Genomic DNA, 27619 nt, shown 5'->3' on the forward strand with positions numbered 1-27619 from the left:
TTACCAAAAATTAAATTTAATTTTTTCTTTTTTTTTTTAATCTGTGACTTTCTTTCTGGGGGAGAATAAAAACCATTGTCAGCTCTGTTTCAAGACCTGTGATTCAACCTTCAGATACCAAGACAAAAGAACACTCAGAACTGCTTCTACTTGAATATTGTTTTAATTTTCACTTCACAGCTGTAGTCACTAAACTCAACATTTTCCACACTGCATATCAAGTTGCTATTATAGGAAGTAAAACAGTATAATTCAGCACTCTGAGCTGGAGAGTCATAATTAGATGAAGTATTACCAAGATTCTTCTGTGCCTTAAGATACGCACCGTCATTTGGCTTCATTATTCCTGATGTTTTCATATAGTTCATGGCATATGGGAGGATCAAGATATGAAAGCAGCCTTATTAGCTTTCAAACCAGCTTTCAGCAGCCTCCATTCTCAACCCTTGTAACATTCTTGCACAAGTCCCCAAAGTATGCCTTACAGCATGGAAGCAATCATTTCAGGTCATAAAAAGATAAAGAACTTTAAGTAATTAACTCTTCTTTTTTTTTTTTTTTCCCAGTGAGAAAATGATTACTTATGTTCTCAAAATTAAAAGAACTTTGTACAAAAGGCCTGGAAAGATCAGGTTTTAATTACATATTTCAAAACTGAGTTATATATAACAATTCTACTGCTTATATGCAGTAAATAAATATATTAAAATCTTAAGAGACCAGGAAAAAAATAAGCAGACTAGACGACAACTGACTCGGATGTTTTCTGGAAATGCACCATGCATGATTTGTCCCCTGTGACTGAAAACAAAGAGGGAGAAGAAAAGTGGCAGAGAAAACGAGCTTAAGTAAGAAAATGTAGCACCCTTTTTGATCTTGCATGCAAGCTGAGAATGAGAAAAAGTTTTGATCATTCAGTCTACAGTCTTATTTAAAGATCAAAACAAGTCTGAACAGCTTAAAGCCTTACTTCATTAAAAGAAGCCATGCACAGTCAAAGAGTTAATTGAATGGTAAGTGGGACATTCTTGCAGCTTTGCTTGAATGATAGAAACTTCATTATAGGCTGCCCTGTATTCCACAGAAGATAATCAAGGTCCACTTGACAAAAGTTTTTTCCACCCAGTCTGCCATTTCTTTTCAAATCTTCTATTACCTACCTGCTACCTTACAAACTCCAGGTTGAGTTTTTATAACTTGCTAAATAAATTACATATATGAATTTAAATCTTTCACCAATTTAGAAATAGAAACTGTATATACATATAGTATATTGTGAAAAAAACTTCAAGACAAAATTAAAAACAAATGGCTCAAGGTATCTGCTAAGCCTTTTTTACCTACAAAATTAAAAATACCAGTGATTCAATTCTACTGCAATACAGATGTCTCTTTAGATGTGCAAAGCTTTTGCTGAGACTGTATTAATCCTAACACATAACATGTTTTCTCAGCAAGTGAATCAATTTTTCCCATTCCTTTGAAGATGCCACAGAGCTAACCAACATCCAAAACTTTCCTTAATGCAGAGGGAACAGGTTGAACATTTGAAAATGCTTGAGAGCACAGGAGATTAACAATGAGAAGAGTATTCAATGGCCAGCTGTTGAATTTAAAATTTCTGTCTGCTGTCCACCTTCTAACCCGTTCCAATATTTTAGCCCATTACACATTAGCCTGCCTTCAATTCAGTGTTGTCTTGCTATATAACTCAAATCACGTAAGATCAGAGCTAATTTTGATCTTCAATTATGTATGAGAGATCCAAAATCAGGTTGGCTGTCTCCAGAGCTACTTGCAGGCCACTGCACTTGGCAGCAAAGCAATCCAGAGTCCGGAGGTCAGCAACCTTTACTGAGGGCTCTTTAGGGCAGCCCTGTAAAACAGGAGTGCCAGACTGGCCTTGCAAAAAGCTCCAGCCGAGGTCCTCTGTGTTACCACTCACCCCACAGCCGCATTTTGAAACTAAATCTGACCACCTGGAGACACAGGGAGAACCTGAGGGAACAAACCAGCAGTGCCCATACACCACATCTGTCAGGACTCCTTCACCATCGTGACTCAGAGAGCGAGCTACAGACTCCAGGGAACGGCAAAACCCGTCAGCAACCAATTGGTACTGCATCTGAGAACAACCTAGGTCTTTGAAAGTGCTGGCAGGCAGGCTAGAACTCTAAAAAAAAACAGAACCGGGAAAGCAAAGTTAGAACACTGTTTCACAGAAGTAATTTTAAGCATGTATCCTACTGCTGCTTTTTTTTTCCCCAAAACAGATGGTTCAGTTCTAAGTAAAAAATATTTAATTATTATCCCATGATAGGAAACAGTCGAAGCGGAGTTCTGCATTATAATCTTTCAATATAAAAACCCTACATATTTTCAACACTTAAAAACATGCAGTTACTACAACAGATACCTAAAGAAAGATCAACAAGTACAAATACAGTGTTAAGTTTAAAAGATGTACCTAAAACTGAGTGCTTCAAATAGACCCTTATTTTATATTAGTAGTTATCAAAAATTCCACATTAATCTAGAAAGAGACAAGTGTTTTACTGTCGCAGTGATTCTACATAAATTCTTGTTTCTTAAGTACATTAAAACCCTTACATCTTATGTACCTTGTGTCTTATGTATGAAGCCAGGTGAGTTTCTGTACAGCCCCCTCCTAATAATGCCAAAGGCTCCTTCACTGTTAACTGCAACACATGTTCTGCAGTTTCACAGACACGCTGAAAACCACATGAAATTTTTGTTAGACATACCACAATTAATAGGATTTGTCACCATTGAAAAAAACACTGGAATAAAATTTTCAGTCGTTTCTGCTACAGATTCCATAAAGTTGAATTACACGTGGATATAAAGCTGCTGAGAGATTTCCAAGACCTTGTTCACTTAATGAGAAATTGTCTTTATTTGTCCACACTATGGAAAGGCAGAAATAAAAAGCTGCATTTTAATCCCTCTTTTTTCAAAACAGCGCTATATATAAAAAGTCAATCAGTATCAATGACATTTCCAGACCAACTGTTCAATGCAAAACAATGCTTGACTATCATTTTATGTGTTGCTGCTGGCTTTTTGCTAGGTAGTTTGATTTTTATGTTCTCATAGACCAAGTAATGAAAATGAAAATATTTATCCAGCACTGGTCTCAAGAACAGGTGAAAGATGTACCTAAACAACTTCTTGTATTAAAACAGAGGCATTAAATGAACATGAGCACTTCAAGGATTTTGAAATTCTGGAGACAAATAAACTTATGTACTGAAAAAACTGTTTCTAAAGTCAATATATTTCATATTTCTCAGTATTTTTCCATTCAAAAACATGACTTTCCAAGAAAATATTTGAAGAAAATTTGCCTACCTTCAACTCATCCCATGCTGTTTCACTTCTGTTACAGAGTATCAGGCTGCAGATAACTGTGTCCCCAGGAATCAGATGTAGAAAATGCTTTGAAGCAAAACTCTCAAGGCACAAATCTTTCAAACTGCCATAACAGCCAGGAGGCAACGAATGTATGGAAGCTATAGGCTGTGAACCTGTCAATTAAAAAAGGATAACAGTATGTGGCACCCTCAGAACAGCTAGCTGACACATTTCATAAAGTATAAACTTTAATCCTCTTGGCTTTTTAACTTATATACATTGTTCAATACCTGTCATTTCAATTCACACAGGAAATCACAGAAAGCAACACATTTATAGAGTGCAAGACTTGGTGGCAATTTGAGATTAAAGAAAGTCATTGTTTCATTTGCCTGGAATCAAAGTTTGAAAACAAACTGGAATTGGATATCCCTCATGCAGCAAGCAGCAATACCACCTGTGGTGTGCCACCATCAGGGCCTGCACAGAAGACCTAGTCACCTCAAAAAATGGCTTTTGGACTAGAAAAGAGCAGCTCTTGCTCGGTGGCTAAGGTAGAGGGAAATAAGAGACCGTCCTCTGCAATAACACCAGCCCAGGTGACACTCTCCTCCCAGTGACAACTGCAGGACAGTGGTTCAGGCAGAGAACTGGCCTGTTACCTGTCACACGGCCCAGGGGCTCCATCAGAGACAGCCCAGCCCTGTCCACAGCCATGACACCGTGCTCCTGCAGGTACTGCTTCAGGGAGGGATGCATCACCTTCTGACACACCACAAGGCCCACCTCATCCTTAACCAGCTGCTTCCCCACATTCAGCAGCTGATTCAGCTCTGACACTTCCAGAGAAACTCCGTGATGGACCACTATAGTGCCTTCCTCAGGGTTAGAGCCGTCACCTGACATGGACACACTGAAAAGGGCAATCTTGATCACGTTTGAACCAGTCCTTTTGACAGCAAGTGGTTTTCCCAACTGGATTTCGGGCGCTTCTATCAGCAGTCCAGGAAGAACTGTAGAATCCATAACTCTTCTACCTTTCACAGGTATTACCACACACTTCCCTAAAACGGCATTAGTCTCAACGTGACACGGAACAGTAAATAGAAAAGCTTTTAAAACTAGTGAGGTGAGATGATCAACTTCAGTTTTATTAAGCATGCAAGCAGGTTTGCTTGTTAAAATGCTCCGAACCAAACAAACAAGGGTCTCAACACTGCTAAAATCCACAGACACCCGGCAACCACAGGCCTCAGATTTCAGGTGGTCCATGCACAAACTCAGAAGATGCTTGCTTATTTTAATGACAGTGAAAGGTGCAACATTCAGGCTCCTGAAATTTTCGATGAAGCCACAGCAAAGGATGGCGGTGAATAAGCCACAGTCACTGAAACGTGACACGTGGCTCCGTACAGAGGCTGTCAGGACACGCAGCACGGGCTGGCTGAGGAAAAGGTGCTCCAGGAGGACTGAGGACTGGGAAGTGGTACAAACACAGCCCCCCACACCATTGTGGAGCTGCTTGAGTCGACCAGCAGGACCGTAGGAAGATTTTAATATCCCACTCAGCAGAGACAGTGACTGACTCATTGCATCTCTAGTTAGCGGCTTGCTAATAAATAACGGAGGCTTTTTAGCTTCAAGGCGAGACATTTTAAAGGTAAGATTTTAATTCCAGCCAAAAAACCATTTCATTTTTACTTGGATCTATAATTCATTGCACTTTTAAATTTTAAGAGTAGTACATTTTAATTCTTTGCAGGTAAGAATTATTATTTTGAGTGTGAAACAGTATATATAGCATTCCTGAAACTACTCATCACAGCTCTCTTAAAAAGAGGCTTAAATCATGTTGCAAAACAGATAAATAGTGACAGCAGGAAGGTATTTCATCATGGACGATCTCTTTTGGCTTCTGAATGAGACTGAGCAGACTTTTTCGCAACAAAGTTAACAAGCATGCTTCCTATATGGACACCTATAAGTGACAGTCCTGCTACAAGCAGAAAGTTCTTTCTACTCCAGGTAGTTTTCTTCATCTTTTCTGGCAACAGTCACAGATGAAAACCTTCAAGCTTAGTTATACCTACAATAAAAACCAGAAAGATATTAGAATAATTGTTGGAATACCACGTCAGAGTTCCAGCAAATAACCTTATGAAAACATTGTATAGCTTTACCTATTTTAGTTTTCACCAGAAAAAGTCACAGAAAGACAAATACTGCATCAAAAAATCATTTAGGTTGGCAAAAACCTTTGAAGTAGAGTCCTGCTGTTACTCCAGCAGTGCCTAGCTACCACTGAACCACACCTATGCATCCATTGAACACCTCCAGGAATGGTGACACGCCCACCTCCCTGGGCAGCCTGTGCCAGTGCTTGACAACCCCTCCTGTCAAGACAAGTTTTCCTAATATCCAATCTAAACCTCCCCTGGTGCAACCTGAGGCCGTTTTCTCTTGTCCTAGCACTTGTTGCTTGGGAGAAGAGACCGACCCTCACCTGCCTGCAGCCTCCTTCCAGGTGGCTGTAGAAAACAATAAGGCTGCCCTGAGCCTTCTTTTCCCCAGGCTGAAGACCCCCAGCTCCCTCAGCCCTGCTCACTGCCCTTCTCAAGGGCTCATTCAGCACCTCAGTGTGTTCTCTGAAGGCTGGTGTCCCTCAGCAGTGCCCAGCACAGGGGACAGTCACTGTCAGCACATGCTGCTGTCACCAGCATTCCCAGGAATCTCTCCAGCCACTCTTCCCTGTAACTCAGCACAGGGCTGTGACCCCAGCACAGGACACAGCACTGGGCCTGTTGAACCTCCACTGGCCTATGCATTCTATAATGTTTTTTAACTGAGAACATCTACTAGTATGATTTTACTACAAACACAGAGAGTGCATCAATTATGCCTGTTGATCAATAACTTCAATTCTGACCACTGGTCTGTACTCTCACCAGCAGGTCTGTAAGTAGCAGGCTACCATCAACTTCACTGAAGTACCGAAACTGCAGCAATTTCCACCTGATTTTACTCAAGAACAAAATAACTCACCTAGTCAGCAGTGCTTGCCAGGCAACAGAAACAACAGCTTTTGATGTTCGAACAACTTCAAGAATTCTGGCTCAAACAAAGGTTTCTTACTTCAAGAGGCCCACAAAGAAAGTTTTTCAGTTCTTAAAAAGGTAAAATTTAAATCAATGCTTATTTACGTTTCTATGAGAACTCTACAAGTATTTACACTTGTAATTAATTTTGTTTCATTCTTTGCTGTAATCACCATCCCCACTAACACAAAATATGTTATGTACAGTCACAATTATTTCTGGGCAGTTTTAAGACTGAAAGGACACTGTTATAGATCCAGTCACATGAGTGTGATTGCTGTCCTCAAGTTACTGGAGCTTGTTTTAAAATATCTTTAAGACCTATAATACCCTCACTTAGTTGATCTCATCATATATGGGATTTAGCAGTATTTTTTGAGATTCATAACACACTTTTTGGGTCCATGTAGGTACAAAAAAATTAATTCAGTTGCAAAGTAGAATAAAACTCCAAAAGACTAAAATTAGAACACCAAGGCTGTATGTTTGAAAATTCTCAATTAATTCATCTTCTCCCTCAAAGACAGATAAAACTAATTAGGCAACTTACCCAAAAATCAAAGTACTAATTCTATTTTTCTTTACTTTTGCGAGCAGTTTGCATCATGAATACCAGAATGTCACGATCTGGAGAAAAATCCTCTGTCTTCACTTGGAAAATAGGACTGGACTTCAAGTAATACCAGCCCCAGTGCACTAGCCCCAGGCTAGCTCCCATAACAATCAGAACTTTGTTGTCCTTCCAGAAGGTTTTAAGACCCATTGCAAACTGGAATCTACCTAGGTAAAGATAATGTATTATTTTAAACATATTCTGGAAATCCTTTTATTCTTATTCTACAATAACAACACTGAACAGATGAAGCTGAATGTTAATACCTTTAATTACAATGCAGCAGATGACTAAAACACTAAACAAAAAGCCCTACTTTGTGGGCCAAAAGAAAAAAATAACCTCAATTCAGGCATTTTGAAATGTTAATTGCTGCATTTGCTTCGAGCTTTGGCATGCTAAATCTTAAACACAACAAAGCTTTATCTAATTACAAGCACTACTGCCCAGACGGTAAGCATCTAAAGCCTAAAAGCAGGTTCAAAATACACCTTCCCCCCATATAGTTAATAAAATTCAATGAGTAGCTGGGCTTCTAAGGCAATGCAGAACTTTGAAATTGCAGACAAAGCAAGGTGTGAAGCTTCTGACACCACTTTACCTTTGCGCAGCTTTGCCTGACCACCTATAGTATTCAGAAGCGGCACCATTATAAACAGAGCAATCAATTAATTGTTACGTAATGAGAAACTAAAAAAAAAACTACTTTCCACGGGATTTCGCACCTACACTCGTGTATTACACCAAAACGCCTCACTGGTTTGAGCGGCTACAAAGGTGGAACTCAGAGATGAAACGCTCCCACACCCGGCCCAACCCGTCGGCCCTAACAGGTGTGTAACCCGCCCTGCCAAGCACCCCTCCATCGCGCTGCGGAGCCCTGGCAGCTCACGGAGCCCTCACAGCTCCCTCCTCCTCCTCCTTCCCCGCCACCCAGCGACCTTGAGGCGCGGGCAGCTGAGGGGACAGCGGCGCCCTCGGGCACAGACCGCGGGCACGGCGCACCTGAGGCTTCTCCCCGCTCCGGGAGCGAGCGAGGAAGGCGCTACCGAGGAGCCTTCCCGGGGAGGCGAGCACTCGCCCACCCCCCACGCGTTCAAACGCGCCCCGGCAGGAAGAAGAAGCGCTGCAGGACGCACGGCCCCGGACGTGCCGCACCGCCCCTCGCCGCCCGCCATTAGCCGCGCGCAGCGTCACTGGCGGCGCGGCCCGCCTCAGCCGCTGGCGGCCATTTTGCGTGCGGGCAGCGCGGGGCGGGCGGCGGCGACGGGCGCGGCCATTTTGGGTAGGGTAGGGTAGGGTAGGGTAGGGTAGGGTAGGGTAGGGTAGGGTAGGGTAGGGTAGAAAAGCGGCGGGAGGCGGCCGTGGCGTGCCGAGGGCCATTGTTGTGGTCGCTTTGTGTGGCTGGGCTCTTGCGGCCTTCCCTGGGGCTCCGGCCCCGCTCTTCCCCGCCGTTAAACCTCTGAGGGGAGGCTCGGACAGCCGGGACTCCAGCGGCGGTGCCGGCCGGCTCCCACCGAGCTTCCCTCAGCCACCCCCTCAGCCGCTCTGTCCCGTTCCTCACCCCCGCCCAGCCTAGCCGGCATAAAAATATGTGTATATATCTCTGATTTTTCTTCCTTGCATACCTGCTAATGCAGCCACTCCGCCTTACGCCTTCGCCCAGCTGTCTGAGGCTTCCTGTGGGCGGGCAGAAGTGCCCCGGCCAAAACAAGTTCAAATAACTTTGCTCCCTGGCCTCGGCTTTTCCTTTCCTGTATTCACTTTTCCTGTATTCACTCCTGTAAGTACAAGAAATACTCCTGTGAATACAGTTATGCTACTCCTGTGTTCACTCTTCTCCCTACTCCTGCAGTCACGGTCAAGAATATCTCGTTTTATATTCATTTATTAATGAATGGGTTTGTTTTCAATTAAGTTTATAGTTGCAGAGTGTTTGACTGTAGCCAAAAGACAAGTATTTAATGCCTGATCTTCACGCAGAAAGGAGTATATATTTTTAATTCTATAGTAATTTTTCATTGTTAATTGTATTCAGCTGTTCCACAAAAGTTAAAGAAGATAGTACCTGTTTGTGGCTCTCTGGTGCTCCTCAGACCCTCCCCTTCCTCTAGGTCTACGCAGTTCTGTGGTGACTGGGTCATGTTTTGGAAACTGACTTATTGAGCCTTAAAGGTGAATGGGCAGTTTATGAATGAAGGGCATAACTGTGAATGTGAATAACAATGAGGACAAAAGGTGCTGAGTGGCTGGAAGAGTATTTTTCGCGGGTTAAGGGGTAATTGGCAGCAGTGGGCATAGAAATCCTGAATGGCAAATGGGAAGGTCGTGGTGTGCCTTTTCAGAACTGGGGATGCTTTACTGGATGTGTGAGTAGCTGAGCATTGCACTGCTCGTCCCAAGCTTAGGATCCGCTCCCAGAAACTGAGCAGGGCTGGACGGGAAAGTTCAGAAAACTCCTCTTTTCTGTGGTGATAGTTCATTTCATACTACAAAAATAGTTATTATCAACTTACCCTAAAGAGTTCCTTAGTGAGGGTCTGTTTGTTTCTGCTGTTCTCAGGTGCCCCCTCTCCTCACTCGGAGATGGGCAGTGGGTGAAGCTTGCTGCTGTATCTCCATGTGTGTGCCAGGAGTTTTCAGTTCCTCCTCCCTCCGAGCTCTGCATTTCCTCACCACAGGAAGCTGCTTTGCCAAGGTAAGATGCTATTCATCAGCTGGCAGAGGACACTGGAGCTTGCTCTCTGGGTCACCTTGTTTTCTGGCTTCTCCTGAGTACCCACCACTCCATTTGACTCAAATTTAGGAAAGAAAGATATTCTGCCACATTATTTTTTAAATGTGTCTCACTCTAGCTACAGGCAACCTTTGTGTTTGATTCTAAATAATGTCAGTGCACAGGTTGTATCGACATTTTAGGTCTTGGAATACTACACATCCCACATCAGGACTTGTTTTTTGTATACATATATATATGTATATATAGTCTTGTGAAGAGTTTTTCCGCCATATTTGCTTATCTTCATATATCCTTATGTGGCATTTACTTTAGAGGTTTGCAACACAAAAAGTATTCCGTGAGACAGAATCTTGCCGTCAAACAGTAGCAGTTGTAACAGATCTGTTACAACAGATCTGGTTTTGGTGTTTGGTGTTTTTTTTTTAAACACAGGAAATGGCAAAGTGTTCTGGGGTTAGTTGTTTTGGGGCTAGTTGTTTGGTTTTTTCTTTAACAATTGATGAGTGGTTTTCCTCATCTTCTGATGTCTTAGTATTGAGTATTTTTTCACCTGTGTCACTTCAGCGATTTCCCTGATGGCTCACACATAAAATATTTTCCTTTTTGTTTTCTGTGGATTTGCTTACATTTTGTCTGTCTGCTCTATTTCCTTTGTCTTATCTGTGTGGTCAGTGCAAAGAATGGGGTAGTTGGCAAACTCCCAAAGTCAGCTTACTCCCAGGAAGAGCAAACTGAATCTAAGCTAACTTTTCTTGTGCATCCTTTCCCTTTTTATGTTTTTCTTTTCTTACTTTGTATGTTGTATTTGGGGGGATTGCTGCCTACCAGCAGTTCTCACACGAATAGCAGCAGACATGTTGCAACAGTATTATTCTGGAAAGTAAATTGTTACCAGAAAGAAATCAAGTGATGCTTGGGTAAGTTCAGCTGAATTTACTACATGACTGAACTGAGCAAGGACGTTTCAAGTGGTCCAGAGCTCTGTTCTTTCCATTGTGTTTCTCAAAATTGCCATGAGTAAAGTTGTCAGGACTTAATCTGAAAAAATTGAGCAGTTTCCAGGGCTGTTTGGTGCAAGGGAGAGTGATAGCAGCATGGCACAAGGCATGATGGTATTCCAGCTTCTGTGTGCAGGACTGTTGGGAATTTTAAGATTAAAATCATCTGTGCTATGCCATGTAGTTTTAAAGTGGGTGTGTATCTTGTTTTGCACTTTTTTGAAGTCAAACAGTGATACCAACTGCATTTTGAAATATGTAAGTGTAGTGCCTGACAGAAACACGCATCCCCAACCTGACTTGTGTCCTGAAATTTGACAGCTCTATCACAGTACTTGATAATTTGATGTATGCAATGAGAAATGTGTACACATTCTTCAATTTTTAATGTTTTCATTTAGGATCCCAAATTAAGTGATTTAGGTCCTGTTTGGGATAAGCAAGGGACGAGGATGTCCCAAGTTCACTTTACTTTTGTGCAACCACCATAGGACTTGGGTTATGCTGCCTTATGTATGTACTATAAGATTTTAAATATACATAATGTGTATGGATGAATGGATGGATACCAGGTGAGCCAAAAGCTATAGTTTCTTACTTGAAAGAGTTCTAAGTTTGTGTTTCCTATGTTGGATGCAAAGTGCCTCCAAAGTTATGAGGTTCAAATACAGATAGCTAAGTAATTGTCCTTTAAATAAGAGTTTTCCTTGTTTTTTTTAAAAGCAGAGTGTAGGGTTGGAAGAACAGTAGTCATGAAGGAATGTGCCAGATGTAAAATTCCTTCTCGATTGCTGTAGAGATCACTTTTAATTGTTTTTTTTTGTAGGAGCAGCTTACACTGACCTATCATGGCATCCAACAAATTTGTCATTAAGGTAAGTAGAATGTCATAGCTTTAAAAAAAAAAGAATCTGTAATACTGCTTAGAATGTGTCTGTTGATACTAAAAGTGCATCCTTCAGGTTTCTGGTCATGGTAGCATAGTTTATATGAGCTTTTCTCTCCCTCGGGAAGCAAACTTGGAGTTGCTGCTGTATCATGGTCGAGTGTTCCTGGGGTCAGCTGAGGCTTAAAAGGCTGTAACTAAAAGTGATTAGTTGTGCAGCCAGAATTAGAAACTGCATGAATTCTCAATAAAACACTATTTGCTACCTGAAGTAAAATTTTGGGTGGATTCTTTTCTTACTGTAATCTTGTAATGCTATTTATGTACTTCCCAGTTCTGAGGGTTCCTAGTTTAAGTTGTAGCAATGTTTTTAAAGTATTCATTTATTTGTCTCTTTTATTTGCCACTTTTTCCATTTTCAGGGATTGGTCATTTCATGTGCAATAAAATGCCATTGAAGTTCATTTTTCAAACAGTCTCAGACTTTTAGTTATGAGCTGAAGAGGAAAACTTTTCAAAGCATTCTGTAATAAACATAGCACTTCATAATTCTGCTACTGTGACTATACCAGCTAATCAATAAATAAACCTAGTTGTGATTAGCAGAACATATAATTCTCTTGGAAATGTTTTTCCAGGAATTTTCATAACACAACAGATTTTTCTTCTGTGGGTATGGTTGGAATTTTTTGGAGGGCAGCTACAAAATCCTTCCTGAGTGATCAGGCTGTGGAAGCTATCAAAGCTTGGTTTTGTGGGTAACCAACCTGTTTAATGAGAAGACCAAGTACTTAATTTTTGTGTGCTATGTGTTCTTTTCCAAGGAAAACCGCTGTCATTTAGTGGCATGTTTGCTTTATATTTTTACTGTTTAACAGGACTGTAAACCTCCAGAAGGTTAACAGTATCATATTATTCAGTGCTGCTAAGTTGATAGAGGGACTTAAAGGAGAAATATATTTGATTTTGAGCACATTTTAGCTGATATTCCGAGTCTGTGCACCACTGATGTGGATAACAACAGGAACTGAGGCTGAAGGCATTGCTTTTTCTCAGCTGAGAACTCTTGATATCATCAATATTCATGTAAGTGCCCAATAAAAAAAGTGGTGTGAGTTGGCATATCTTTACCCAATACAAGGCCCGCAGACTCTTGGTTTCTGACCTGCATCATTACAGCTTCATTTTTCAGCAAGGATGTGTAACTGGTATTCAGCACAGACCTTGCAGTCACCAAGTTTAGCATCCCTGACTGCCTGAGCAAGGGCTAGGTTCTCATTGAGCATGTCTGTAGGTAAGCAGTATCAAAGCTTTTGAAAATGCTAATGGAATATAACTTTTTCTTTCTTACAGTATGTGAGAAATTAAAGTAAGTTTTTGCATGTACCAAATGCTGAAAATTAGCTTTACCTTGACCTGATTGAAATTCACTTTGTGAAAAGATGAACATTTTACTTGTTAGGTCAGGGATTTTGTATGTCAAGTTTTGCTTGTTTAAATACACCGGATTTTTATTTCATGTGAATATTTTCTAAGAGTTTTCAGCTTTCATGTAAGTTTTGCACAGAAGATCCCCATGCAATAGATTCTCCATTAAAAACTATTCCTACTTGTCACTGCGGGCAGAGTACAGAAAACACTATTCTTTATTTTAGGTTCCTTGTGTTTAAAGCTGATGGGAGTGTTTTACTGAGTCTGAAAATGTTCAGGACAGATGTGTTGGAGCAAGTCCACAGGAGGGACATGAAGCTGGATCCCCTCTCCTGTGAGGAAAGGCTGAGAGAATTGGGGTTGTTCAGCCTGGAGAGGGCTTCAGGGTGACCTAATTGTGGCCTTGCAGTACCTGAAAGGAGTCTACAAGAAAGGTGTGGAGGAGCTATTCACTAGAGCATGTAGTGGCAGGAAAAAGGGGGATGTGTTTAAACTGAAGGAGAGTAGGTTTACATTAGATATTAGGAAGAAATTCTTCCTTATGAGGGTGGCGATACACTGGAACAGGTAGCCAAGAGTTGTGAATGCCCCATCCCTTGAAGTGTCCAAGGCCACTCAGAACCCCATCCAGTCTGACCTGGTCTAGTGGAGGGTGTCCCTGGCGCTGGTGGGACGTTAGAACTGGAGGAGGGATGGTTTCTAAGGTCCCTTTTAACCCAAACCACTCCATGATTCCATGTTTTAGGTGCCTCATCTCGTCTTCTACATTCTCTACTTTTAAGCTTTTAGATTTTGTAAACCTGTGTATGGGAATCTTTCTGCTAAGGTAATGAAAAGTGCAGGTTATCAGTCTGTCAAATCTTAGCCGACTATCAAGGAATTAAGTGGAAACCCCCTCTAATTTGTTTAACTTAGCTTCCTATTTGTGCGCGTTTTATCTGCGTGTCTCGGCACCCCGGTGTAATGGTCGGTGGCTTCCAGAGGGGGGAGCAATTGGTCTGTTTTTGAGAGGCGAGCCTAAGCTCGGCTTTACGGGCCATTAAGAGAGATTGAAATAAACTAATTGATGCAGTAAAATAGCTTTAAACCTTAATACAGAAACTACATTAGGTCCTAAACACACATTCTTCACCTACCAAGCATCTGGATGATACAGTCTTGGGATTTGCAATAGATAATCTTTTATGCAAATTAATTTGATAATCAATTTTCTATTTTATATTGATATTTCATAAGCATTGCATGGTAAAATACCCCCACCATATGAATTTAATTAATCTCTCTCTGTGTGTTGCTAAAATATTTTACTGCTGTTCTGAGAAATAAATCTTACTTTAATTGGTGAGGCTTAAAGCAAAATCTTGAACTCTATATGGATTTCAAAAATAATATCACTAGGGCCTTGTTTAAATCTTTGGACAAAGTAGAAAGAATTCCTCTTCCAGAATTGTGTAAATTGACTTAATTCATGCCAAGCTGCAGAACTAAATATAGTAAATTTTATGGCTTCAATAGAAAAATTTCATTTACTGTTTTCTGCAATTTGTTCATTTGCCAAAGACAGAAGAGTAACTTGTTACTACATTTCAATAGCTCAGCTCAAAGGGAAGCCTTTTTTTTTTTTTTTTTTTGCTTTGTTTCCTACTTGGAGCACTGTTCTGTCTCCGATTTGTAGGCCTTGGATTAAGATAATTGTAGTTTTAGTGTTCCCTCTGGTCATCCAGCTCACTCTGGAATTGATTTTTCAGCATTGTTGCTCCTTGTTACTAATTTAAATTATTGTGTGCTGGACATTTATGTAACTTTTTTGATCCTTCCTACTAATTTTTTGCTTGCTTTATGTGGCAAGTTCATTTGAAACAGCAAGCACAGCTTTTTGTTTTATATTGGGAACAAAGATGGAAATACTGGGTATGACTGGACAGGAAAATGACAGTGGGATTGTAATATGATCAGTTTGTGTACCTTGTTTTTTTACATTGATGTATCTTAATGTAATCATTAAGATACTGACTTACAACCAAAGGCATCCTAACATCTGTCTTTTGAACTTAGGAGTGCTCCATGAAAGAACGTGTGTGTAGCCAGAACATTGATTATTGGCTGGAACAACAGGTAGAAGGAAGTGGAAGGCCGTGTTCCTGTCAGACAGTGTCCCAGTATGGACTGACAGCCCTGGCTGGGCCATTTTGGGGTCTGCTCACATACCTGTGGGCTGTCTTGGGTGTGGAGTAACAAAACAAGAATCTATTTTGATATTTGCAATGTTTTCTTTTTTTAGCTACCAGCTGAAATGTAATACAGTGACAGTACGTTGGCAAAGATTTCTCCACCAGTTGTGCCCACTTGGATGATTTTTGTGACATCTCAGAGGGCTTGACAGATTAAAGTGCACGTTTCTGTGAAAGTGCCCATTGAGTTAGCTGATCGATATTCCTGTAAATATACAGTTAAGCCATAATATTTTTGTGAGAAATCGATGTATTTTCTTCTTCTTGGGAGTTGTTTGGAGATAAAACAACTATGGAGATGAGTAGGTTTTCTTACCTGATTTTTTGTCTCTGATCCCACATAGTGAGTGATTAGGGATGACAGATGTGTTTACTGCTATATTAAGTCCACAGATACATGAGTGCAGTGCTCTCAAATGGAGAGCAAGGATAAGAAATGCTCGTTTTATTTGAAGTATATTTTTATATAATGTGACTGCTCAGAGTTATGAGACTGATTCTACAGCTGCTTTTTTGCGTACATAGTTGTGAGCATGTTAGCGTTCTGAGTTTTGGTTTGAGAATTAGTCTTTTTTTAAAGAGTACTTAGTTAAATTAACCAATAAATACAGTACTTCTGATGTTCGTTTCTTTTCCCCTTCAGTGCATAATGAAGATATTTTGTATGCAAAATTCCTGTGGTTGGAGTACTCAAATGTTTCAATAGAAAAATGCTAAGATTAGGTTTCTGTGATTTAAATAGAATTTTCTAAAGTATTCTAAATCTAAAACTGAGGTGCTGGTGTTCTCCAAACAGATTAAGGGTTGTTGAGTTTTACATGTATTGTGTGTTCTTATATTTGCTGTTTGGGTCTTTAAAAATTAAGAAAGGGTTATGTTAACCATTAAATAGTGGTTTTCTAGAGATAGAGCTTTTCTGAAGTGGTTTTGCTCACAACAGCTGGAAATACAGGTGGTTGAAATTGGTATTGTCAGTAGCATCACACTTCACTCAGCTGTCATATTTGTTTTTGTATAAATGGATAAAATAGGATACTTGTCTAAAAGGGCTTAGAAGTCTTAAAGAAGATGATGAAAAAGGGGCAGGAGGGAATGTGATTTAAAATAGGAAGTGCAAACAATAATAATGGCTGGAGGGACATCTATTTAGTTCTCTTTCTTAATGCTCCAGTAAATTCCCGATTTCATGGGACCAGATATGGAACAGCTAAAGTGATGAGTAAATAAGTTCCAGAAGAAACAAAAGAGGAAGTTGGGAGGTAGAAAGGGGAGGAAAATTAAGTGTACAATATAATTCTAAATCTCCTGGAGTCAATGGAAGTTTCCTCACTGACCTCAGAGGATTAATTTTCAAGCCTAGGGAAATGATGAGTGGATGAAGAGTTGAGAGATTAAAGTGTTAGCAGAAGGAGAAAGGAATAGGAAGCCAGAGGGATAAACAACAATAATGGAAACACTGCTTTCATGGGATCACATCAAATAAGGAATAAAAGGATCATTCAACTTGAATTACTTCTTCTGGTAATTCAAATCTGATTAGTTTTTAAAGTACCACTTGTGCATGAAAATCACTTTTTTGCTAACTCTGAGCACTATACTGCTGGGACAGTGATATGGGATTCTAAATACGCAACATACTAAGTAATGTGGGTTTTTTTAAAAAATCTAATTAATTCAAAGATGTAAGTTCCATGATTCTTGCCGTGCACTCTATTTCTGACCAGCACTGCCAGGTTTTACACCTCAACAGTTTGGCTTCTTGGAGATCCTGGTGGTGCTGCCTGCTTGACCCCAGAGTCCAGCCCTGAAGGAACAAAGGATGGGAAACTTAGAAGCAGACTTGAATCTCCGAGTCCAGCAAAACATGAGGGCTTAGCAGCGATGCTGCGTGGGGTCACCGAGTGCCTTTAGGTCCTGGGAGAGGCTTCAGCTTACGCTGTAGGTGACATTCTTCAATTCTTTCCAGTGGGTTCAGATGGAGGTTAGTAGGCTGAGAGGTAGAGAGATCCATGTTTCATGCACTACCTGGTACAAACTGTTTCGTGATGGAGAAATTCAGATTTTGCTCTTGGTGATATGATAATGAAAATTTATTGTAATGTTTTATGGAAATTTTCCACATAGCCTCTCCTTTCTTTGGACAATGTAGATGGATTCTAGTATGTGGGAAATATCTGAATATTTGGTGTAAGAGTGTATTCTGACAGGACTGTGGAGTAAATGGGAAAAGAGTGACTGACAACAAATTTTCATTCTTTCCCGATGGTTTATCCATGTAGTTCACAACTTCCTGTAAAGGCATCTACTTTTAATAGCAAAATTATTTCTTAGTTTCAATTATCAAAGAAAAGTTTTGTTTCTGGACATTTTGTGTTCCCAGTTTGGGGACATTTTGTGCTCCCTGCAGAGCTTACTCAGCCGTGACTTTGCAATAATTTTCTTAAGTCAGTAGCCAGACTTTTCCTTAAATAATTGTACCAGGGCACATGGCCCCTGTTTCATTGTTGTGCTGCAGTCATGGCTGTGCATGGGCACTATGACGCTCAGCTGTTGTGAAAACCCTTTAAACTGCTGATAAAATGATGACTCATGGTCACCTGATGAAAACAGATTCATTACCATGACTCCAGAAAGTTTAGCTCCCATGAAGTGTTTCACTTCCCACACTAATTCTTCTAAAAGAGATGATGCTGCAGTTATTTTCTAACAGTTGACAGCTGCCCAATTAAGTGCGACAGTGTGGTTGGAAAAAATTGAAATTCCAGACTTCTTTTAATAATAGTTTAAGGAACTAAAATCTGTATGAGCTGTGAAGCAGTCACCAACATTCTTCACGGTGTTACTTGAAGTGATTTCTAATCAAATTATACTTTTGGATTTAATTTACCACTACTGAATTAAGTTCTTTTTGCAGTGGATCTGACCCAAACCTCACTGGAGTCAATGTGTTTTGGATCAGAGCCTGTAGAAGTATATTGCTAGTATGCTGCAGCTCAACTAAGGACATGCTAATTTATTCCATAAATGGTCTTTCTCAGTCCAGTTTATCTGTGTTTTTAATGTATTGTGTTTGTCTATAATGTCAGTGTGTAAGGAAGTTAGGTTGGAAAAATATGGAAAAGTAATACAGCCAAATAATAAGATACAAATGGATTTTAATTCCAGTATGAAACAAGTAAAATTAAATCCTCTGCATTGCTGACTTGTGATTCCCCAGGGACTGCACAAGGATGGGTGAATTAAAATACAGATATAAAAAAAACCTGTTGCATTAGACTTGCATGGGGATGATTTTATGTTATAAGGCAAAAAAAGGTTCTCAACAAGGATTTGAATGTAGGGTAGTGTGGGATTGGTCGCTGACTCTTAAATGATGAGGAGTTTGACTGGTGATTTTTGTCCTTACCTAGTTTCCCTTTTCTGACCGGAAATATTTCTGACACACAACGCTTAAGAAAGTTTCTATATTAAATTACTCCTAACACATGTATGATTGAAATTTGCTACAATAATGACTAATATAAACAGATGTTGGCAAGTAATTCACGCTTTAAAATTTAACATGCAAGCTTCTACATTATTTTTTTTGTTACATCTTCACTTCTGCTTGGGTCTTTTTCCCATTTATTTCCCAAATGATTCATTTTAAACTTAGATGATGAACGTGTGTTTATTTTGTGCTAAAAACTTGCCTAGTTTGAAAAAGAATGGTCTCATCAGAATTTAAAATCTGCTTCAGATATTAAAAAAAATGTAGAAGTAAGATTGATTTCTTAGCTGTTTTAATATCAGTCATACAAGCTTTGTCAGCAAATTACATATGGAAAAGTCATGGCTTGTTTGCATGGTGGTGTTTGTTTTTTCCCTGAATACCTCTTCATCATTTTCATTACCAGAAACAATGTTGTAATGGAAAGGCAACGTGTTGCAGATCTAATAAAGAAATTAGGTAATAGCATTAGAAACCCCTTAGAAATTCAAGCCCCAAAAAGGAGCGAAGAGGTCTCTTCTTGACAGAGGAGAACTCTCACTGCAGAACACAACTCCTGTACAGTGTGTCTGCATTGAGGCCCTTCTGCTGTGGTGTGGTGCTGTTTTTTACAGAATCCATCTACTTCTGCCTTTGTGTGATGTTGCTTGGCCAAAGGACAGAAAGAATAAACACCTTTCAATAAGGCATAGGAGTCAGGTCAGCTGTGTCTGTTCATTTACTCAGAGAGTTGGGTGAGTGAAGGTGGCTCTTGCCAGGCTGTGGTGTCTGGCCCTTGGCATGTGAAGCTCATCTGTTGTTTATTTCCCTGCTTCAAGGAGTGCAGTGCTTTGAATGAAGCCTACATGAGAGGCAACTCTACCTTCTTACTACACGACAGTGTTTGCAACAAACTGAAAGTTTTCGCTTGGGAAAGTGGGAAAAAATAGTTTGTGATCTAGATTGTGTGCTGACGTTTTGAACCAAAATCTTCACTGCTGTGTTTTCCTCTTGGCTGTGTACACTTTGCTAGGGAAGTTGAGTCAATTTATGAAGCCTTAAGGGCAAGTGCCATCTTTCTTGGGTTTGTACTTTTTTGTCTTTGACTGCCACTGAGGGCCCTTTGCTATTTTTGCTATAGGTGTGTTTTACAGACAGATTCTCAGGAAATCCTGAATTTGGCAAAACTGAGATTTTATTCCTTTTTCTGTGTAGCTTGATCTGTACTATGTGACAGCATTCAAGTGGAGAATCACTGTAAAAATGTTGGATCAAAGCTTGTTGCAGAATAGTCAGTTGTTAGTCTCGAGGGAGAGTAGGAACAGAGATAAGGAAGAATGACACAGTGGTTTCCACCCAAGAAAATGTGTCATAGCCACAGAACATTTTCTCAGCATTTTCATATCGTTGATGACTGAGGTTTGTAAAGTTACTTCAATAATTTTATCCTCATTTTACTCTAAAAAGTTATGTGGTAAGTAAGCCAAACTAAGTTGTGTTCTGTGTGCAAGGTCCTCTTTGCATGTCCCTGCTTAGTTTCCAGGATTAGTATGATGCCTGGCATATCTGACACCACTCAGCTGGTGAAACAATAGTTTATATAAGGTATAGTTAAATACAGCCTTTCAAGCTTGAGCCAATATTCTCCTGTTGTAAACTCTGAAGAGTGTCTTTGTTCATTGAATAGCCCAGTGATTTAATAGCACTCATAATGGACCAAATATACAGGGCTGTGGTTTATCCTGCTTTGTATCATACAGATAAAGTCTGAGAGAAGAGCAACGTATAGATCTGAACAGAAAATATTTGCTGAACTTAAGAGCTGGGAAAGAGCTAACTCTTGGGCCATTAAAGAGGATCTGTTCAATGCCAAGATCCTAGGATGTGACAGCTAGTAGGGTCATGCAGAATATAACTTTCCCTTCTTTATTTTGACATTCCTATTGCATAAAAATAGGAAGGAGAATCATTGAGCTGGACCAGAGTGTGCTGCCCTGCTGTAATAAGGTAATCTTCAGCAGTGGAAAACAAACATACAAAGAGTTATTCATTCCCTCTGTGGTATTGTCTCCAAGTCTCTGGTTCTCATTTGCCTGGGTGTTAAACTGACACAGTCACAATCCATGGTTCAGGGAATTTACAAACAACTTGGATGATAGGATTAAGCCTGACACATCAAAAGTTGAAAATTAATCCCATAATTTGAAAAAGCAATCAAACAACAACATATTCTCATCTCAAACAATGACTACAGAGAGTTTGAAGCATAACATAAAATAGCTGAATAGCAGAGAGCAGTGATTAAATCATTGGCTACCATGTGTGGAATAAAAGAGCAACATTGGTTTATAGATTTCTTCAGAAAATGGATTGAATTTGTCACTACTTTTAAATTTATATGTCAATTTATGTGTAGTTCATTAAATTGAACAGAATGTTTAATTTTGCTTTTATTGTTTGGTGGAAATGGGGTGGTGTGTAGAGATGACCTCAAAGGACAAAAAAATGTTAAGGAAAATGTGTCTTTGTCTATATCCCTTCACCCTGATAATTGGCAGGAATTTTGATTTGTAGAATATTTGGAGGATACAGCTAGGGGTAGTTTTTGATTATGAACTGGAAAGAGATTTAATTGCAGATGCTCAGCATATTCTACATAGTTCAGAAAACTCTTTGCTAATTTGAAGCCATTTTCTGTAGGGTTATTAGAGATGGTTCATTTGTTGTTGCTATTTTGGAGAGGCCTACATTATTAAGCATGTAGGAACTGTTGGGATTTAATCTGGTTTTCTAAATTCCTATGATATATGGTTTTGAGCTATGATATAGATTTTGGGAAGGAAAAATCCAGTGATGAAGAATACAATAAAAACCATTGTAAGTTCAGATGTGAAATGATACTCGGCTATCATTAGAACCTGCCTTTCTTTATCTTAAGCAAGCATCAAGGAATCTCACAGTGTTTCAAGCTGTACACCTAGAAAGTCACTTAAAGCTCTCTTATTGGTAGCCAGTGCTGTGACAAGAGGAGGTAACTGTTTTTTATCTACCATTATGGGGCAGCATTCCATGCCAAGCAGGGAAATGAAGCTGGCAAAAGATAATTTCCAGATTTGTAAGCAGGCTAGGGTATTTGAGCTGTTACAAAGTGGTAGGAGTACCAGTGATGATCACAGACTCCTAAAACCTAATGGAATATTTGATCTTTGCTGTACACTCCAAATATAAAACTAGTTTAGAAGGAGAGAATACTTCAAAAATTTTATCCACAGAGATATTGGTGACTTTAACTTGATACAAGTGGTAGTTTCAGAAAAGGCAGGGTAATGGTACTTAAGAAGGTAAGCTCATTCACCAAGAGCATCTACTCTGTAGTACTGCCCAAATCCAAATTATCTCTGCTGCTGCTGGCTGCCATCATATTGGTACTTGGTTTTGAAATACCCCTTCTTTCTCTTTAGACTGCCACACAGATTTGGTGCTTAGGCCCTGATCAGCAAGTGGCTTGCTCATTTCTCTCCTTTGACCATCTACAAGTCAGTTCAGTGACCCTCAAGATCCCTTGTGTTCGCAGTAATGCTTTGGATCTCCTCAAAGTGTACATATGCTACTTGTTTAAATGTTAAAATAGTTAGACTTTAGTCCAAATCTGTTAGAACAGAATGCAGTTTAAATGCTTGTTACCTATTACGTTACTAGTGTGGTGAAAACCAGTAAGGCTTTGCAGTTTTCTTGTGGGCTGTGTGATGGAGGTTCCTACGTGTTTAGGGTGAGGATTCCAGGTTTTTCCACAAAGTGAAAACACTGTGAAAATTCCCTTTTGTGAGGGCTCATTCTCAGCAGCAAAGATCTCCCTTGTTGTTATTGTCATGTTTACAGCAGCACTGTAAAGAGGCTTAAAAATCAGGCAGACCTAGGGGAAGGTGTAAAGTGAAAAGTGGCAGGGTCATGGAACAGGCTGTGGAAGGTCTGTCCTATGGGCTGGGAGTAACTGTAGCATCAGCTGTCACCTGTATGACTGATGCTGAATTGCAGGGGAGTCTGTATGACTTTTTAAATTGCAGATCATAAGCGTAAAAATGCAAAAAATTGCCATTAAGTTCCTGAGGAACAGATTGCACGTGAACAGGTGATGGAATTGGAATGAGCACTCCACTACCTGAAGAAAAAGGCAGTCTGCCACGGAACGCTTGTGTGTTCTGGAGTTTCCCCTCTGTGATTTCCACAGAAGCTTTTGCAGTCTGGCATTGAACAAAATAAATTCTTAGGCCTTCCTATGTTGTTTGCAGCTGTCTTCAACCAATCTATTAATATTTCTGGACTGGAGCAAAAGCTGAATGTTTACAAATAATTTCACACTGAAGAAATGTGCAGCATAATGCTTTATTTACAAAAAAATGTGTTTCAGCAGCAGGCTCCAGGAGGCAGGCTGACAGGCCAGGAGAGCCCTGGAAATCCTGTAGTGCTGCTTGGCTCTCCCTCCCCGGGACACTTGTGCCAAGGAGCCCCCCGCTCTGAGGAGTGGGCAGTGGGGATAGTGCCCTGCCCTTCTGCCTGCTTTCAGAGCCAGCTGCTTCCTCCCGGAAGCTCAGAAGGGACCCCTTTCAAGGGTCATTTACAGTTTGTGTTTGCAGGGAATTACCCTTCATACATATTGCTTTTCTATTGGCTCCCCAATCACTTCTCTCATTTGGAAAGTGTACTTAGAAAGACTTTCGGTGACATGTTTATTTTTCTTAAACACTTATGGAACAGAAACTCAGCCTCGTGAGGATGTGTGTCCCAAATGGAATTAGAATGACCCCACTGTGTTAATTCTGTTCATCAATTATGCTCCTGATTTTTTTCCTCTTCTAACATTAATCCTCTAATTTTAGAGGAGAAACTGTTTTGAAGAACTTTGCTTTCTGTGCATGTAATAAATTTTCAATAGGGTGTAAGCATGGGGAAAACTTAGTAAGTTATTTCTCCTTCCCCCCTTCACCTTCCCACATATGCAAATGAACAATAGGACTGTAAATCTGTCTCAAACCTTTGGACAGATGCATTCTTGGTGCAGCCTTGTACTTTCAGGTTTTTGTTTGTTTTTTTTTTTTTTTCCCTAAAATCTTAGGAATTTCAGCCATGGGTAGTGAGGTTCACAGAGAGATGCTGGAAGGATGAGGGCCTCTGCTTTCTGTTGCTGGCTGTGGCAGGAAGTGTCAATTAGTGTGAAAAATACTGAGTTCTTGAGTGATTGAAGTAAAAATATTTTGTTTATTCTGCATACTTGCCTTTTAAAGTTGCATGTTGGATTGCTAGACCTAGGGAGTGGGAAAGTGGGGCAGTTTGATGCCCTTTACCTATTAGCAGTCCTTAGCTGTGTGTGAATGGTAAAGCTACTAATTGGTCTCCCTGTAGTAAAGGGGGCTTGCATCTCCTTAATGATTTCACAGTGCTCTCTTTCCTCTGAAAGGCTTTGCTTTTTATTAAAAAGAAAAAAAAATTGTTGCAGGAGATTTTTCCAGTGATTCCTAAGTAAATTAGTAACAGCAATTTGTAGCAAAAATCAGCTAAGAAACAGCAGATCAGACATTTAAGACAATTAGGAACTAGAGCTGTGATATATATGTACTTGTATACAAGTAACAACTAGAGAAATTTAATACATTTCATGTGATAAAACAATACAAGTGAAATTACCATAGTTTCAGAATGTCTCAGCTTTTAGCAAAAATGATGGTTGTTATTTTTAGTTTCTTAATTTTATTTTCCTTTCTAAGCAATGTAAAGGGAAGAAAACTTAATTTCTGTGAAATATGACTCCTCTGTTTACTTTTAGAAAAGCTTTGTTTCCGTTTTTTTTATTACATTGTAGAAAAGGAAGTAAAAATTTTGTATGTAGGTACATGTATGTTGTAATGCTTGTTTTCAGAAACTCAGATCTCCGTGCTTCTAATATTTGCAGTCTGGCATTGATTGTAAGCATAATAGGTTATTTCATGTTGTTTCTCTTTATGTTCATGGTTATGATACTGAAATGTTAAGACCACACACAGACAACAAGATCTCCAGCCACTTACACATGTAAACAGTCTGGCTTTTTACAAAGTGGAAAAATATTTATTGTGCAGTATTTTTAACATGATCAGCATGTTAAGGCTTAATCTGCAACTGTGTCAACATTTCTTTGGCTGTAACCATTAATTCTGTAGCCTCTTGATAATATGTAAAATGTGAGACTGGTTTGTTTACTACTGGGATTTGTCAGCAATTACTGTCTGCATTTAGCTTAGTGCTTTCAAATATATAATAGATCAAAGAGTTATTTTGCATCATCACTGTGGTTTTAGTAAAACAAAGGACTTTTTTTTTTTCCCAGCTGCCTTTGAGACCTTCAAAGGGCCATTGGAGCAATAATTTTCATAAATATTGTACTTATACCTGTTTGATATTGGTAGGCACAGGTACAATACATTAATTAACCTTCTGTAGCTACTCTTTGACAGGAATTTAGCTATAGGGACAGGAATGTACATCTCTTTCAGCCTCAGTCATTGTGAGACCTGGCATGGCTTCAACATAGCTGGGAATTTTTGTTTTGCTTATTTTTATATAATTAATGCATGTCTTCAGCATTCTTCTTACCATCAGGAAGTGCAAGTGCAGTGGTCATGTGCAGTATTATCTAAGTGCCATATCATTTTCATCACAAAGAACTGAGCACTACACGTTCTGATAGACAAGTTCTTCATATGGATATGTATGTATGGAGTTAATTAAGAGTAAGATGGCATAAAAGCATTTTAATGGGCAACATATCTGTTCAAGTAACAAATATTTGGGTTTATATAGTGCCTTTATCTCTGCTCTCAGAGATAATTTATAAACATGTTTATGAATTTAGTTTCAATGTATTTTTGTGGTTTTGCAAGTAACAAAAAGAACAAACTCCCAAACTTATCAGACAAATATGCAGAACTTTAGTAAGAATTTTTTGTTTAGTTAGAAGTAGGCTGTGAAATCAGTTAAACTTACTAGTGCTCCTCAGAAGATTGCCATTAATTAATTCTGTGATCTCAGGGGCATTTGGTTAAAATATTTCACCTGAGCTTTTTCTATGACCTTGTACAAGTCTGTTTGTTTTTCTAAGAGTATTTTACTTAAGAGATATAAATAATGGCATATCAATCCATATGACTGACTTTAAAAATCTCAAAATGCAGATACTGTAATATGGATAAGGGAAATTGTTGGAGGAGTTCAGTTTTAGGGATAGGCACCTGACAGAATAAGCTTTTATATTAAACAAGATCTTAAAAGGCAAACTGCATTTTTAGTCTCTATTATAAAGTATTTAATCAATGTGTCAATATTACTGCAGGAGATTAGGAAAGCTTTCAGTTTGTAGATCACTATCTTTTTTTTTTAAGACTTAAATGCTCTCTTAAATGCTTAAATTCTATTGCCATTTCTAAGCACTGCTCAAACCACATGTTTTGTTAAAATTTGCATTAATCTTTTTGCCCACTAAAACCCTAAGATACTGTTCTCCTAAACGGCATATGAACAAAGAGAATCCATGTGTTTCATCATTCATCTATGTGTTCTGCTGTGTGGTCCAGTTTCATTTTGATGAAAAAATGATAAATATAACTTACAAAGTGAGGCAGCAAAATTATCTCTATCAGTTAGCTAAAACTAAATTCTTGATACCAGTTTTGTTTTCCAAGATTTTAAGCATTTAAGCTTTTAGCCTAATGATGAATTTCTTGCCAAGAATTTGTTTAGTAAAATAGTTGGGGTTTTGACTTATTTTTTTCCCCTGCAAAGGTTTTATTTTGGACATATCTACCAGCTATTTGTCCAAGTCTTTTGCCTGGTAACAAATCCCAATTTTTGAGAAACAGCCGTAACTCTAAATGGAGTTTTGTGATGAGCCCTTTGCCCTTGGTTTGGATGTCTCCCCACCAAGTTATACACCTCTGGGAAAGTCAGTTTTTAGATTCACTTTTCATTTAGAAAAACCCACTACTGTCACGGAATCTCCTGTGATCTTGGTGGCCCCTGCTGCACTGGTGATGAGAAGGGGGGAGGTTGAGCCTCTCCAGTTTGAAAGTAAGGAAGAGAAAGGGTGGGATGATTTATTTAAGCAAAATAAAAATAAAACAACAAAAAGCAAAAAGCCTGCTGAAGATCTTTGTTATTTATGGAGCAGAGCCTGGGGGTAGGTGGCATGGAATGGGCTACAGGGATATTCAGTAGTTTGTGTGAGGAACAGAGACTGGTGATAAGAGAGAAGTGCAGCAGGAATGAGGGGAAAATGGATGGTGGATGTCAGCGCTGAAACAGGGATGTGCAGGCTGTGTCAAGCTGAGAACTGGACTAAAGTGCAGAGAAGGCTGGGAACAAGACAAGGTATGGAGCAGCAGGAGTAGAACAGGAATTCATAGTGGCTTGATAATGAGATGAGGATTAGGAGTAGTAAATGATACTCAAACTGGTGAAAAACCTCGAGTGGCAAAATTAATTGGTTGAAAAGCTGTTTTCAGCCACTTTGAGCAGGGAGGGGAGCAGGAATATCCGGATGTCGGAAGGTGTAAATTCTGAGGGATGATGGGCACAGTTGTCTGTTTTATGTTTCATGTTCCCCTTTGCGCCCCAGAAGGAGAACCTAAGGCCCCTGAGGTGTCACAGAGTGGCAAAATGTTTTATCCTTGCCCAGTACTAATCCAAAGAAAGGCTGATGGTTTACTGCACCTTAATTGTATTGATCCAGTCAGCGGAGATGTCTGTGGGGCT

At 39.6% G+C, this 27619-nt stretch overlaps 2 protein-coding genes across 15 annotated transcripts in view; one reads left to right on the forward strand and one right to left on the reverse strand.

Moving 5' to 3' along the window:
* Positions 1-225: 225 nt before the first annotated feature.
* MKKS (MKKS centrosomal shuttling protein) lies at positions 226-9179 on the reverse strand. Of its 11 annotated transcripts, XM_084201846.1 has the most exons (9): positions 9152-9179; positions 8712-8864; positions 7685-7708; positions 7021-7250; positions 6418-6539; positions 4038-5461; positions 3373-3548; positions 2622-2732; positions 226-2173 (listed from the first exon to the last, which is right to left on the reverse strand). In XM_084201846.1, the coding sequence occupies exons 6-9, from the start codon at positions 5026-5028 to the stop codon at positions 1733-1735; spliced, it is 1719 nt and encodes a 572-aa protein (XP_084057972.1). In that variant the 5' UTR covers positions 5029-5461; positions 6418-6539; positions 7021-7250; positions 7685-7708; positions 8712-8864; positions 9152-9179; the 3' UTR covers positions 226-1732. The 11 variants fall into 11 exon arrangements, with proteins under 11 accessions (XP_084057972.1, XP_084057971.1, XP_084057970.1 ...); XM_084201845.1 differs by lacking the exon at positions 7685-7708; XM_084201844.1 differs by lacking the exons at positions 8712-8864; positions 9152-9179 and adding an exon at positions 8089-8185.
* Positions 8316-27619, forward strand: part of SLX4IP (SLX4 interacting protein) — a 70826-nt gene continuing 51522 nt past the window's right edge. For 3 of the 4 annotated variants that reach the window (XR_014615999.1, XM_084201852.1, XM_084201854.1), the window contains exons 1-3: positions 8316-8368; positions 9647-9781; positions 11648-11696. Coding sequence is in view for 3 of the 4 variants with exons in the window: in XM_084201852.1 (XP_084057978.1) it covers positions 11670-11696 (27 nt within the window). In the remaining variant the exon portion in view is untranslated. Of the gene's footprint in view, positions 8369-9009; positions 9259-9646; positions 9782-11647; positions 11697-27619 lie in introns of those variants that run through there. The other variant, XM_084201853.1, reaches the window with a different exon arrangement.

The sequence above is a fragment of the Fringilla coelebs genome (genome assembly GCF_963513975.1).
Source record: "Fringilla coelebs genome assembly, chromosome: 3".
NCBI classification, from domain to species: Eukaryota; Metazoa; Chordata; class Aves; order Passeriformes; family Fringillidae; genus Fringilla; species Fringilla coelebs.

What these genes read in the sequence shown, in the direction of transcription:
- MKKS (XM_084201850.1), bottom strand. Translation starts at nt 5,028, where the DNA reads ATGTCTCGCCTTGAAGCTAAAAAGCCTCCGTTATTTATTAGCAAGCCG. An exon ending in CAGCATGGGATGAGTTGAAG is followed by an intron (nt 2,733 to 3,372) that starts GTAGGCAAATTT and finishes TGTGGTTTTCAG; the next exon opens with CGTGTCTGTGAAACTGCAGA. An exon ending in CTTCATACATAAGACACAAG is followed by an intron (nt 2,174 to 2,621) that starts GTACATAAGATG and finishes GTTTTTTTTTAG; the next exon opens with AGTTCTAGCCTGCCTGCCAG.